This window comes from Acomys russatus, chromosome 1 (assembly GCF_903995435.1).
Source record: "Acomys russatus chromosome 1, mAcoRus1.1, whole genome shotgun sequence".
Lineage (NCBI taxonomy): Eukaryota > Metazoa > Chordata > Mammalia > Rodentia > Muridae > Acomys > Acomys russatus.
The window spans coordinates 24,715,617-24,729,493 of NC_067137.1; the positions used below are offsets into that span (position 1 = coordinate 24,715,617).

The following is a 13,877-nucleotide window of genomic DNA, read 5'->3' on the forward strand; positions in this document are numbered from 1 at the left end:
CTGTTGCTTATGTTCTATATGTTTTTTATGTATTCATACAAATTGCATATTTTTGAAGTTTGGATAAATGGCCATGGTATACTTATCCTACTGTAAAAGTTTGATGTAGCCAGAGTTTTTAGTCAGAAGCTGGGGTTTCGGCAGCCCCAGCTGACTGGGCATGACAACCTGTCTAAGTAAACCAATTAAAGGGACAGCGCTAGTGAAAAGCAGAGAATGGAGATTAATTTATGGCCACGTTAGGAAGAGTTCAGTGACTGCGGCTAGAAAGATGGCTCAGGGGTCAAGAGCATTTGCTGCGTGTGCGGAGGAGCAGGGTTTGATCCCCACTACCCACCTGGTGGTGCAACTATCTGTAACTCTAGTTTTAGGGGCACTAAAGACAGTGATGAGAACCCAACAAAGAGGAGTTGAGAAAATGATAAGCAAAACTGATAAAGGAAGGAAAGCCAACCTTAGTGACTGTTTCATAGAGATGACTCAGAAAATGTCTGAAAAAGACAGACAGAAACCCTGAGAGCCTTCCCGCTCTAATGTTGATGACACGGGAAGGTCCGTTCACAGATCTAAAGTGCATCAGCAGGAATGTGACTGATAGCCAGGCGGTGGTGGTGCACGCCTTTAATCCCAGCACTCGGGAGGCCGAGGCAGGCGGATCGTTGTGAGTTCGAGGCCAGCCTGGTCTACAAAGTGAGTCTAGGACAGCCAAGGCTACACAGAGAAACCCTGTCTCAAAAAAACCAAAAAAAAAAAAAAAAAAGGAATGTGACTGATGAGGAGCTATGGAAAATGCCGTAGGAGGCTGATGCAGAAAGAGGTGAGAGGGCATCGTGAAAAAGACCAGTCTCGCTCAGGGTTTCCATGTCGACTGCAAGCACTTGTGGCTAGATTTAGTGTCTATGAAATCTGGCTTCTGAGAATACAAATTCACTTGAGCTATAATATCAATCTCTTTTAGATGTTTTGGAAGTTTTCTTTGATATTACCATTGTTCATAAAGTCAACTACTGATTAACTGTAGAAAGCTGAGCAAGAGTACGTTAGAATGGATAGAAGAGTTGTTGTTTTTGTTTTTTCAAGACAGGATTTCTTTGTGTAGCCCTGGTTGTCCTGGAACTTTCTGTAGAGTACACTGACTTTGAACTCAGAGATCCGCCTGACTCTGCCTCCTGAGTGGTGGGACTAAAGGCGTGTGCCACCACTACCCCAGCCAGAAGAGGTCTTAAAGTCTACCATATTTGTCATGCATTTTCACATAAGTGCAGGCACTGACTGACTGACTGAATGAATGAATGAAGTGGAGGGTAGGGGAAGAGAATAGAGAGCAATGCCTGGGTGTCAAAGGACAACTTGTAAGACCTGGTTCTCTGCTTCCATCATGTTGGAATCAAGAATCAAACTCACGTTGTCAGCCTTAGTGGCAAGTACCTTTACCTGCTGAGACGTTTTGGTTATTCTTTAATAGTTCCTACTTTTAGTTGGTATCTGAATAGTTTTTTAAGTTTTTACTATAATTATTATTTGGGTGTGTATTTGTGTATGTGTGTTTATGTTCATGCAGAGGTCAAAGGTCAACACTGGGTATTGTTCTTCTTTGAGACAGGGTCTCTCACTAGAGCCTGGGGCTTGTCAATTAAGCTAGAACGGTTGGTTAGTGAGCCTCCGGAATCCACCTGTCTTGATCTCTCAAGCACCAGGACTACAAGTGTGTGCCACCATGCTCAGTGTTTTTAACATGGCTTCTAGAGTTCAAAATCAGGTCCACATGCTTGCACATCACTTTACCAACTGAGCTATCTCTCAGCTCAAGGTTTCTTAGGACACAATAGAGGCAGGGGAACTAGCCCAGCTGGTAAATCACTTGCCATGTACACACAAGAGCCTGAGTTTGCATCCCCACACTCACGTAGAAGCCTGGGTGAGGCAGCCAACACCTGCAGGTCCAGTAGTGGTAGAGATGGGAAGAGACGGGTGGATCCCCAAAGCTCAATAAAGAGTTTCAGGGTGAGAGACCTTGCTTTAAAACTCAGTAACATGGAAATTGACTGAGAGACACTTAACATTGACCTCTGCTCCCCACATTCATGCATACATATACCATTCAAAAATGTTTTTAAATGATATTGAAATTTGGCTGTATAGTAATGCTAACTGTTTTGTCTTAAAGTCTTTCTTACTTATTAAAAAAAAGAAAAATAAACAAGAAAAACTGAAGTCCAGATTCACTTATAAACAGTGTCAAACCTAACAAAACTGCACCAGACAGAATTTAGCCACATGTGGGAGAGCCAACTTTGGTTTGTTCCAGGAATGTAAGAATGATTTTTAAAAATAGGGCTGGGGATGTAGCCCAGCGGTGTAGAGCACTTGCCTCACGGGTGGGAGGCCTTGGGTTTAATCCCTAGCATCACAAACACACAGACACGCCCCAACTAATACAACTCACTACATTCATTAACAGGGACAAAGAAAATCATACAACCATCGCCAAACTAAAGCACTCTTTGGAAGTAGAAATAAAAAGGAAGCTGATTAACCTAAATAATCTATAAAACCAAATCCATCTTTACTATATGACAGCTACAGATATTCTCTCTAAGATTCCCATAATACAAGACTGCTCATTCCACCCTTTCTATTCAGTACTGTTTGCGGGTTTCTAGTCATCAGAGTAAGACCTTTTGCTCCCCAAAAGGCACAATTAATTTCTAAAAGTCTAAAAAGTAGAAAGAAACAAGCCAGCATTATTTGTAGATTATAAAATTATAGAAATTTATTTTAAAATTTGAATAGAAATTATTAGAAGCAACGAGCATGTTAAGAAAGCTAAGCACACAGTGCACTAAAATGCAAAAGCCATCAATAGTCCCACAACCACAACCAACTGCTAAGAAACACCATTCAAAATAGAGCCCACTGGCATGAGAAGACAGTTCACAAGTTCACAAGAATCACTGAAAGCAGGAGTATTTTTATAAAATACTAAATATGTCTTAAGAATTTTTCAGGGAAATAACACTATTTATAACTGTAATAAAATATGTAGATTCTACAGGAATCAATCTAGTCAAGTGGTACAGTCTAATCACTGTATTCAGAAGAGTAGGGCTAACCTGGGCTAAGAGAGAGCTTAAGGTCAGGTGGGGTTATATAACGAGATGTTGTCTCAAAACAAAAACAAACAAACAAACAAAACAAAACAAAATAACCGCAAAACTCAAAAAATAAATTAACTAATCTAACAAATATAACACCTCTTCTAGGTCAAAAATATAAACTTTACTTAAAGGCATAAAAAGACATTTAAGTGAATGCAAACACCATGTTTGTGGAACAGAAAATTTAGTATTAAAAAAATGTCAATTCTCTCTAATTTGACCTTTGGGTTCAATAAGTCAGTAAAAATCTGAACAAAATCTCATGAAGAATCCAATAAGCTGGTTCCAAAATTTGTAAGAAACAAGAAAGGACAAGATAAAGAAGACACTCTTGAAAAATATTACTAAGTCTCTATGGTAACCAAGATAGGGGGATTTTTGGGCAAAGGCCAAAGAACAGAATAAGGATCCCAGAACTCAGCCTGTGTCTATTTGGAAACAACTTTTTTCCTTATTTATGCAGTATCAGATGCTGAGCCCAGAGCCTCTGCATGCTATGTGTGCACTGAGCTACATCTCAGCTCTGGAAATTTTAATTTTAATGACAGCACTAATAATAGGCCATGAGAGAAATGAATTATTACCTCCACACACAAAGATTTTGGAAGCAAGTTATTGTTCAAATGCAAACTGGTGTGTGTGTGTGTGTGTGTGTGTGTGTGTGTGTGTGTGTGTGTGTGTGTGTGTGTGTTATTCAACATCATACCATACAACAAAAATCCATTTCCTATGAGCTGAAGACATATGTAGAAGACACATTTCACAACTTAGAGAGACGCACATTCTAAAGCATAATCACGAGCTGCTGCCCTGGGTTGCCTTTTGTCATTTTGTGCCCTTAAATTTGAACAGATAAAACCCAGTAGATTTCCATTCACTGAGTAAGTTCCTGTGGGTTTCACTGCTACAGAGAAGAAATGGCGGCTACAGTGAAGGAAGGGAAGGACACACAGACAGTGGCGGACACCCCACTTCAACACCACCGCAATTATGCTTTGGTGTACTTGTGTGTTTGGGGGCTGCTATACTATCTTGACTTGAGGAATGCAGAGGAGTGCAGACAGATACTTCTGATGGTCTGAAGAAATCGGCACCTGAAGTCAGAGCCCCGCCAGAGCCGCGTCTCAGCTCAGCCCACACAGGAGCATACTCACACTATGTGTGCAAGGTCAAGTGGTTTCTCTGGTTGCTCAGGAAACACAGGATGCGGGGGTTCTCTGGAGGGTACACATCCCAAAGATTTACTGATTGCATGGCTCAGCTTCTTTGCAGGGGATTTCTGTGTCAAAGGAGAAAATAAGGAAATGAGACCTTTCAGAAGAACTCAGTGACAAGAGTGTAGGAAATACCTTTTCAAGCACAAATCAGAGTTGACTGTAGTCAGTGTTACTAGAAAGAACCGCAATGCTCTCAGCGCTTTCTGTGGCTTCTTCATTCCTATGGTTCCTCCCTTCCTTCTACCATAAAATCATATTATCAACTTATGGGGCTAAAGAGACATGTTAGGTTTTCTCTGGATACCTCTACATATTGAGAATTCCCGTTTTTTGAGGTTTCGCCGGCATTTTTGGTACAATAAGGGGAATTTTGGGGGGGATGGGTACACTACAAAAAGGCTAAGCACACAGATGTGCGCATTAGCAAATCAACTGCCTAAAACATACCCCTAAATGCTAGAATATTTCCAAGGCAGACCAGGTGTTGTGGTGCAAGTCTGCAATCCCAGCATTCAGGCGCTGGAAACAGCAGGATCAAGGTCACCTATAGCCACCCCGTGAGTGTGATGAGACAAGAGAGAAAGAGTGAGGCAGAACATTTGGTATCAAGTGCCTGTCTATGCAAATGGAATAAAATAAGTGTAAGTCCATGTACAAGCGGTCAGCATTAGACCTGTCACTGTAAATGATGATGTACTACCAGATACCAAAAAAAGTTGGAATTCTAATAATTTCCCTGGAAAACAGAAACACCAATTCTCAAAATTGTTCATTAAAATAGCATATGTGCATAAAGTATTTGAATAAAACTCCATAAATATATGTAATCGAACATTCTATTCTCCAGCCCCTATTTAGACTGTTTCTTGCCTTTTTTTTTTTTAAGCTGGCAAGTAAATCCAGGGTCTCATGCTTCTGAGCTATATCCAGCCACAGTCCCTGAAAATCCCCATAGAGAGACTATATACACTGTGTGCTGTCTGTCCAACTCCCTTTAAATAACACCACTGTCTGAGATTTTGGCAGGATATTAATGAAAAAGTAAGTTTGAATATTTAAGTCTGCTGTCTATACAATTTATTATCAAATTCAAGACATTTGAATAGAAAGTCTAGTTTGTGTGCAGCTATGTACCTCATCAATACTGCATTCCCACTTATTATTTATTAGGCAGCGTTCCACTGTGGGAGCTCAAATCGGCCTTCAATTTTCAATCTTGCTTCCTCAGCCTCAAAGGCTGGGCTTACAGGTGTTCACTACCATTAAACATTTATGTTCTGCTTGCTGTAGTATTTTAACACCACACAAACACAAGTCTGTTTTCCCTTAAGACCACAGAGGCAAAGTCAATATTTGATTGTAATAAAGATGAAGTAATAGCAATATCTTCAAAAACTTTGTATTTTGAATATCTTAGAAATCACGGACACTTCAACTCATTTTAGTCTGAGAAAAGTCTATATCTAACCTAGTTTCCTTCAATTTGCATAATGGCAAAACACAAAATTCTGAACTTTCCCCCAGCTGTTCCCTACTGTGATGTGATGTAGACTTTCTCCTGTGATCCATCTCTGATCCTAGAGAGTGAGACCTCCTCACTTAGTAGCTCTCATGGGCTGATAATCCATACGCACTAAAAGCTAAAGAAGGCAGGTGGTGGTGCATGCCTTTAATCCAAGCACTCAGGGTTAGGGTTAAGACAGGTGGATCTCTGAATCTGAGGTCAGCCTGGTCTACAAAGAAAATTTCAGGGCAGCCAGAGCTATGCAGAGAAACCCTATCTTGAGGCGGAGGGGAAGGGGAGGCAGGGGAAGCTCTTAAGAAACACTGCCATCCTTGCACTCAGGAGGCAGAGGCAGGCGGATCTCTGAGTTGTAGACCAGCCTGGTCTACAAAGCAAGTCCAGGACAGCCAGGGCTTTTACACAGAGAAATCCTGTCTTGAAAAACAAAAAGAAAACAAAACAAAAACAAACAAAACAAAAAGAAAGAAAGAAACGCTGCTGTATCCACGTATGCATTTCCAACTTGCATCTCTTTCACCTCCTACTTGCAAGGAGCACAGCAGATGCATTATCATGCCCCTTAGGTCTGAAGACCTGAGAGCATGTCTTTTCCAGGACTATCCTTGCCCACTAGTCTTACATAAGTTTCCTAAGCCTCTGTGAAGATTTTCTCACTGCTCCATTAGTCAATGATGCCTCTCCAGGCTACCTATGGCCTTGTACATATGTCCACCATCACACTGACCATGTTACAGTGTTTAATTCCTTTTCTGTCTTTGTTAGACACCTGTTTCTTAAGGGACCAGTTATGTTTTATTCATCTTTGCATTTACAGAGCCTATTCTTAGAACAGTGCATGTGACTTGAACATACTTTTCTAGCTTTATTTTCAGCTCTGTGTGTGTTTGTGTGTGTGTGTGTGTGTGTGTGTGTGTGTGTGTGTGTGTGTGTGTATGACTAACAAGTTGGAGACAACCAATGAAAATTTTTTTAAGTAGCTTAATTCACCTTTACAACTAATCTGTATAACTTCTTGATTTGTTGTTATACTACCTGGGCCTTTAATTCATGCAGTCCATATGAAACAGATTCTCCATCCTGAACATTCACAGCCATGAAATCACAGAGTTAATAAACATTAAAATAACTATATGACTACTGAAATAAGTGTCTGCATTTGTAATCCTTAGTAATCTTATCAGTATTCTGTGGTATACTTGAAAATGCTGCTTTAAGTCAAAGCTTTACAAGTATATCCAATTTTGTGCAGGCCAGATAAAGGTACTTGCCACCAAGCCTGATGGCCTGTGTTGACAGCCAGGAGACACATGGTGCAAGGTGAGAAGTGACTCCTACAGTTGTTCTCTGACCTCCACACATATGCTGCAACTTATGCATGCCTCCCCCCATGCAAATAAATAAATCCTAATAATAAAAAAAGATAGCATCCAATTTCAAGCCTCAAAATCAGGCATAGGGCTAGAGGTATAGTTCAGTCATCAGAATGCTTGTCTACCATGCACAAAGCCCTGGGTTTGATCCCAGTACCCCATAAACCAGATATGGTCGTATTCCTGTAATCCCAGCACTCAGAAGGTATGAGTAGGAGGGTCAGAAGTTCAAGGCCATCCTTGGTTACATATCAAGTTTAAGAGGGCATAACATATGTACTATACTTTTAAAAGCCATAAAGCTATAAATGTTATCATGTCCATCTGTGCAGTATTCTGTCTGAGAAACAACATGACAGTCACTTTAAAGCTTCTTCTAGGTTAGGAACTCCCTTGACTGTCTCCCACCATACCTCCTTTTTTCCAGACAGGCACTGACATGGATTTTATATTAATGATTTCCTTAGCTTTATGATTTCCATAATTGTGTAAAATAATACACTGTTCAGAAATGCTCAAAACCTATAGAGGCTAAACGTGTGTGCATACATGTTCAGCAGCTTACTTTTCACTCAAAATTGTCACAACTTATTTATGTGAGTATATATAATTGCAATCCATATGCGTTCTTCACTTCCTGATGGGACTCTTGTACCGGACAGTTGGTTTGTCTCTGTTTGGTCCTATCGTCCACAATGTTGCTACTGAGTTTTCTGTCTCGTGACACTTGGTGGCCACACGTAAGAATGTCCTAAGATTGGGACTATTGGCTTGCAGGGCTGTGTACATTTCAGTTTTGGTGACTCCTGCCAACGCATTTGCTCTACAAAGTGATTACACTAATTTCCCATCAGCTGGGTTGGGAGAGCTCTTGAAACTTTAACCCTTCCTAGGCCTGTGGGTAATAAACAGTGCTGTGCTTTCAACTTGCAATTTCCTCACAACCAAAAGTCAGCTTAGGAGGCTAGAGACGGGCGGGGATTATCACTCTCTTACTGGTTTGCTTATTTTATTTTATTTCTTGACACAGGATTGCATGTAGCCCAGTCTATTCTCACACCCATTATGTAGCTGAGGACAGCTTTGAACATTAGGTCCCACAGCTTCCACAATTGTAGGTCTATGCCACCCAGCTGGCTCTCTTACAGGCTTGTAACAACTCTATTTTTGTATTTTAAACCTAAGAAAGTTATATTGTATAATTTCTCCTTTAGGTTTCTCACTGTATTATATTTTTGATGAACCGCTATCTTTTTGTTTGTTTGTTTGTTTGTTTGTTTGTTTTTCAGGAGACAGGGTTTCTCTGTGTTTCAAGGCCTGGACTCGCTTTGTAGACTAGGCTGGCCTCAAACTCACAGAGATCTGCCTGCCTCTGGTTAAAGGCATGAACAGCTATCTTTACATACTGTCTATCCCAAAATAGTTGCTTTCTTCACATTGTGTGCCTTTTGTATGTTAAAAAAATTCCCCTCTGAGACCATAAGGGTATTGCCCCCTACACATACATAGTTTTATGAAGTCTTATCATTTGGAGCTGGGAAGACAGCTCAGCAGGAGCAGTACAAATGCAAGTGTGATGTGAACTGGAGCCCAGAGCTGATGTGAAAGTGGAAGGAGAACCAGCTCCACATGATTGCTCTCTGACTTCCATGTGCATACCCCCTGGATCATACACTCAAGTTTTGTCATTTATAGATTTTATATTTAAGTCTGAATATATTTAGCTATGATTGTTTTTTAATCTTGATATACATACATACATACATACATACATACATACATACATACATACACACACACACCCCCAGGTTAGTTTTAAATTCATGGTTCTCTTGCCTCCTCAGCATAGACCTATAGATTTTGACAGATAAGAGGGAAAAAAATCCATTTTTCCCTATATGAATAATAAACCGTGTAAAGGTCACATAACAAACATTTTGTCCTGGGCAGTACATCAGTCTAATTTCTGTAGCAGCTCTTACCCACTAAGCTACAGCAAGTCTACAAGGAGGGTCTTTTTTTTTTTTTTTTTAAGATAGGGTCGCACATCTCTCTGACTGTCCTGAAATTCACTTTGTAGACGAGGCTGGCCTCGAACTCACAGAAATCTGCCTGCCTCCACCTTATGAGTGCTGGGATTTAAGGTGCAAGACACCATGTCTGACATAATTTTTCTGGACTCTGCAGTTCCACTTGAATTTTAGAAGAAATTTGTCATTTATACCCCCTATATACACAACCTATGGAGATTTCAGTGGGAGCTGAGAAAATCCAGAGATGAAGTTGCAGAGAACTGACATTTTTACACACAGAACAACCCTTTCTATGACTGTTTTCATCTTCCCATTGGCTTGAGTCACCTTTAACATCTCTCAGCAGTATTAGATTCCCATTTGTAAAGGACCTATGCTTTCTAGTTATTTATTTCTAGCTATTTTTGTAAAGTTTTGTGTACAGCAATCTTGCATTTTTTAAAGATTTATTTATTTATCATGTATACAATGTTCTGCCTGCATGCATACCTGCACACCAGAAGAGGGCATCAGATCTCATTATAGATGGTTGTTAGCCACCATATGGTTGCTGGGAATTGAACTCAGGACCTCTGGAAGAGCAGCCAGTGCTCTGAACCACTGAGCCATCTCTCCAGCCCCTAATCCTGCATCTTAAATGTGGTAAAAAGGTAACACACAAAATTTACCATTGCATTATGTTATTTGTGTATGTATGGGTTTAACTGTGTGTATGACTCTGTGTGTGTGTGTGTGTGTGTGTGTGTGTGTGTGTGTGTGTACACGCATATATGTACACAGATATGCATAGGTCACAGCAGAGTTCAGAAGAGGACACTGAATCTTCTGGAGCTGGAGTGATAGGTAGTTGTGAGATGCCCAACGTGAATGCTGGGAACTGAACTCAGGTCCTACGCAGAAGCAGTATGTGCTGCTAACCACTGGGCCACCTCTCCAGCCCCTTTTGCTCATTTTTCAATTACATATATGAGGCACTTCTAGTGGAGTGGTAGTTCCTTATATATTCCATATATTAAATCCTTATGAGGCAGGTGACTTGCATATGTTTTCCATCATTCCATAAAGTGCTTCTTCACTCTGTTGATTATTTAATGCACTCAAATTTTAAATTTTGATGTACTTCAATTCATATACTTTTAGCTTTATTGCCCTGATACTTTTCACATTCTACTGATTTATACAGAAAATTTCTCCAGCCTTCTATACTGTCAGTCACCAAGTAGTGATTATTTTACTGCCTTTCCTTTGAAACAGCTTTCTTTTCCTGTTTACTGCTCTGGATTGCTAACAGAAGAGCAAATAAAAGTGGCTATAGCATATCTCCTTGTTTTGCTTAAAATCCTAAAACAAACTGACCCCACAGCTCAGCAGGAAGCACAATGGGTTCTGTGAGTCAGTCCAGTACTGTGTACCAGGTTGAAGACATTTCTCCGATTTGTATTTTCTAAGGTTTTTTTTTTCTTGCAGTTTTATGCATATTTAAACTTACAATGGATTCTGGATTTTGTAATATTTTCATCTAAGTTTTTTGGGCCAATTATATAGATTCAATCCATCATACTATATAATAAGCCCTTAATTACTGGAATAAAAAAGACAAGTGTGGTCATGATGTATCTTCTGTGAACAACTGTTGGTTTGTTTTTCCACTATTTTGGCTTGGTTTCATATATGTCTATGTGTCACAGTGGCTTCTCACATTCCTCCTTTTCTCCCCCTAACTTGTTGGTACCAGTATAATAAAAGTCGAAAAACATGGTAGAAATTCTCATTAATTTTTCTAGAATCTGAGAATTTTTATGTAATATTAGCATTTTGCTCTTTTATTTGAATGTTTAGTCATGCAAAGCCATTCAGGCCCAACTGTTTCCTTTGTGGGAAGATATAGTTACTAATCCAGTTTTCCTAGGGCCCCACCCCATTCCTGTCCTTCTGTGAGACAAGGCTTTGATATTTGCCTTGGCTGGCCTCGAACTCTCAAACTCATGCCTCAGCCTTCCCAACTATCTGGGTTTTCTACTCCATCTGGAACCAGTTTTGGCAAGGGAGCAAGGCTGTTTTAGGAATTTGTTCATGTCAATGAAGCTTTCAAAACCCAAATGCATGGAAGCTTTTTTTTTTTTTTTATTGTTACCGATTTCTCAGCGACTATAATCTATGTCATATGAATTGTCTTTTGAAGCTTCTTTTATGTGTTTGCTGAGAATGAAATCAGTAATGGATACATTCAAATTTATTAAAATAAATTTAATTTATTGTGCGGATACATATGTGTGCATGTGGGGGTATGTGCACTTGTGTACACACATGTATGGATGTCAAAAGACAATCTCCTCAGGAGCTGCATCTTCTTTGAGACAGGCCTGGCTCTTACCAATTAGGCTAGGGAGTCCCAAACATGCTGCCAGCATTGGGATTATGAGCATGTTACTCTACCTCTTGGGAACTGAATTTAGTCCTTGTGCTTGCAAACCATGCACTATCCACTCAAACCTTATGTTCCAATTTTCTACATTCTTCTTCTTTTTTTTTTTTTAATTTATTTATTTTTTATTTTTCAAGACAAGGTTTCTCTGTGTAGCCCGGTTGACCTGGACTCACTTTGTAGACTAAGCTGGCCTCAAACTCAGAGATCCACCTGCCTCTGCCTCCCAAGTACTGGGATTAAAGGCATGTGCCACCAAACCATCCTGCTAAATTTAAAATTTTACAGCTAGCTTATTGCTAGGCACTATTAGTGTAGAATTGTTCATCTTTTTATATTTAGCAAGCTACATCTCTGGTAAGAAGTCTTTAAAATTGCAATAAAACATATATCACACAAAAATCTACCTTTCTAATAGATTTAATTGTTAAATTATAATATTAATATAAAATATATTTAAGCATACAATTTAATCTAATCTTTTCTGATAAAGATTTTTTCCTCAAAAACCCTTTTCCTAAGATCAGTATCTTTTACTAAATGTTTTTTAATTAGTACTTTGCTTGCTATGTTTTTTTAACCTTTAATATTTCATTTTTTTCTATGTCTTTCTTTTTCTTTTTTTCTTTCTGCATGGAACCAGAATTGTTTTAAGTTCTGGTTTATTTTTCTCATTTTAATCTATCTTTTGGCATTTAGCATTTTGCCAAGTCTACTGCTTGAAGCAGTTTTCTTAGTGGCTGCCTCTTAAATATGTATATATATTAACACATACACATACATATATTATACAGAGGGGTAAAGCAGCAATCATTGAGAGCCTTATCTTATGCTAGGGAATCCATCAGTGCTTTTCTATGGAAAGGTTCATTTAGACTTGGTAATCATATTGTGAGTTAGGTGTTAGGGTCTCAGCTTTAATGGGTATAAAAAAATTTTTGCATGCTGTACAGAAACTTAAGCCCACAGAACCAGGCATATCTTAGTCTTTTCCAGACACAATTGAACTCCTGAACAGAAATGTTACTTAGAGAAAGAATATGTGTAGAGTAGGCGAGGCAGATGGAGAGAAAGGCACCCATGGCCCAGTGTGGGACACCAAAGCATCACAATGGAGACACAGCCTCCAGCTGAGGGGAGTGGAGGTGACCTGTAACTTAGCTGCTGCTCTGGGCACTCAGACCAGAGCTGGGACTTGTTTCCTCTGACAGCCATGGACAAGGCTCCAAGATACTGGTTTTTTGTTTTTGTTTTAATGTTCTGAGCTCATGTCACTGTATTTTCAATGAGCCGCAAGCTAATTCCTCAAATAGCACACTGTTCAGCCAGGGCACATGATGACAGGCCCTGACACCTGGGAGCACGACAGCCTACCAGGGAAAGCTCAAGACTGGTGCCTGTGAGGCTGCTCCTGTCATTTCACTGCTAATTACTCCCTTTAGAGCATGGCCCAGAGCTCCAGGCCATGCCATCTGAAAGGACTCAAGCAGAAAAGTACCGTGCAGTAGAGGGCCCTTGATCCAAAGCCTATTAAATCTTCCACTAAGTCCGGACTCTTCTGTATTTTAACACGAACACTTTATTCAGTAACATAAAATCCTTTCAATCAAATCATGCATGTCTGGACCAGTTTCATGTAACAGCTGCATTAGCTGCATCTTATTTTAAGTACAGCAAAGTCAGTTACTGCTAACCAGCCACCATCATTGTCGTCCTTGTCGTCGTCATCACTACTACTACTACTACTATTTGTGGACTGAAATTTACCCTTGCTTATCAATTCCATTAAATGTACCATGTCCCAATTCTTCCCTCATTTCAATTTACTTCTCCTTATAGTATTATCCTTTCTTTGTTCCAGTGGCAATAGATGATTTCTTTAAACAATAAATTTACTTTTTCTAAAAATATTTTTCTTTGCCCTAAATAGATTAGCCAGGCACAGAATTCGGCAACAATCTATTCATTTTTCTCTTTAAGTCCTCCCATTGTCTTTTACCATTTTCCATCTTTTATCTATGCTCGCTACTCTGTATCGCCAGAACCTTCTTCAGATTGATCTCTCGTCCTCTCATTCTAGCTGCCTCTCACTTGCTGTTTAGCCCCTTCATTGAGCTTATCCTTAATGCTTTTGATTTCCAGGAATTTT

At 39.6% G+C, this 13,877-nt stretch overlaps 1 protein-coding gene across 7 annotated transcripts in view; it reads right to left on the reverse strand.

Moving 5' to 3' along the window:
- Dtnb (dystrobrevin beta) overlaps positions 1 to 13,877 on the reverse strand; it is a 211,532-nt gene that overhangs the window by 96,598 nt on the left and 101,057 nt on the right. For all 7 annotated transcript variants that reach the window (XR_007830408.1, XR_007830406.1, XR_007830405.1 and 4 more), the window contains exon 9: positions 4,313 to 4,437. Coding sequence is in view for 2 of the 7 variants with exons in the window: in XM_051142956.1 (XP_050998913.1) it covers positions 4,313 to 4,437 (125 nt within the window). In the remaining 5 variants the exon portion in view is untranslated. The remainder of the gene's footprint in view (positions 1 to 4,312; positions 4,438 to 13,877) is intronic.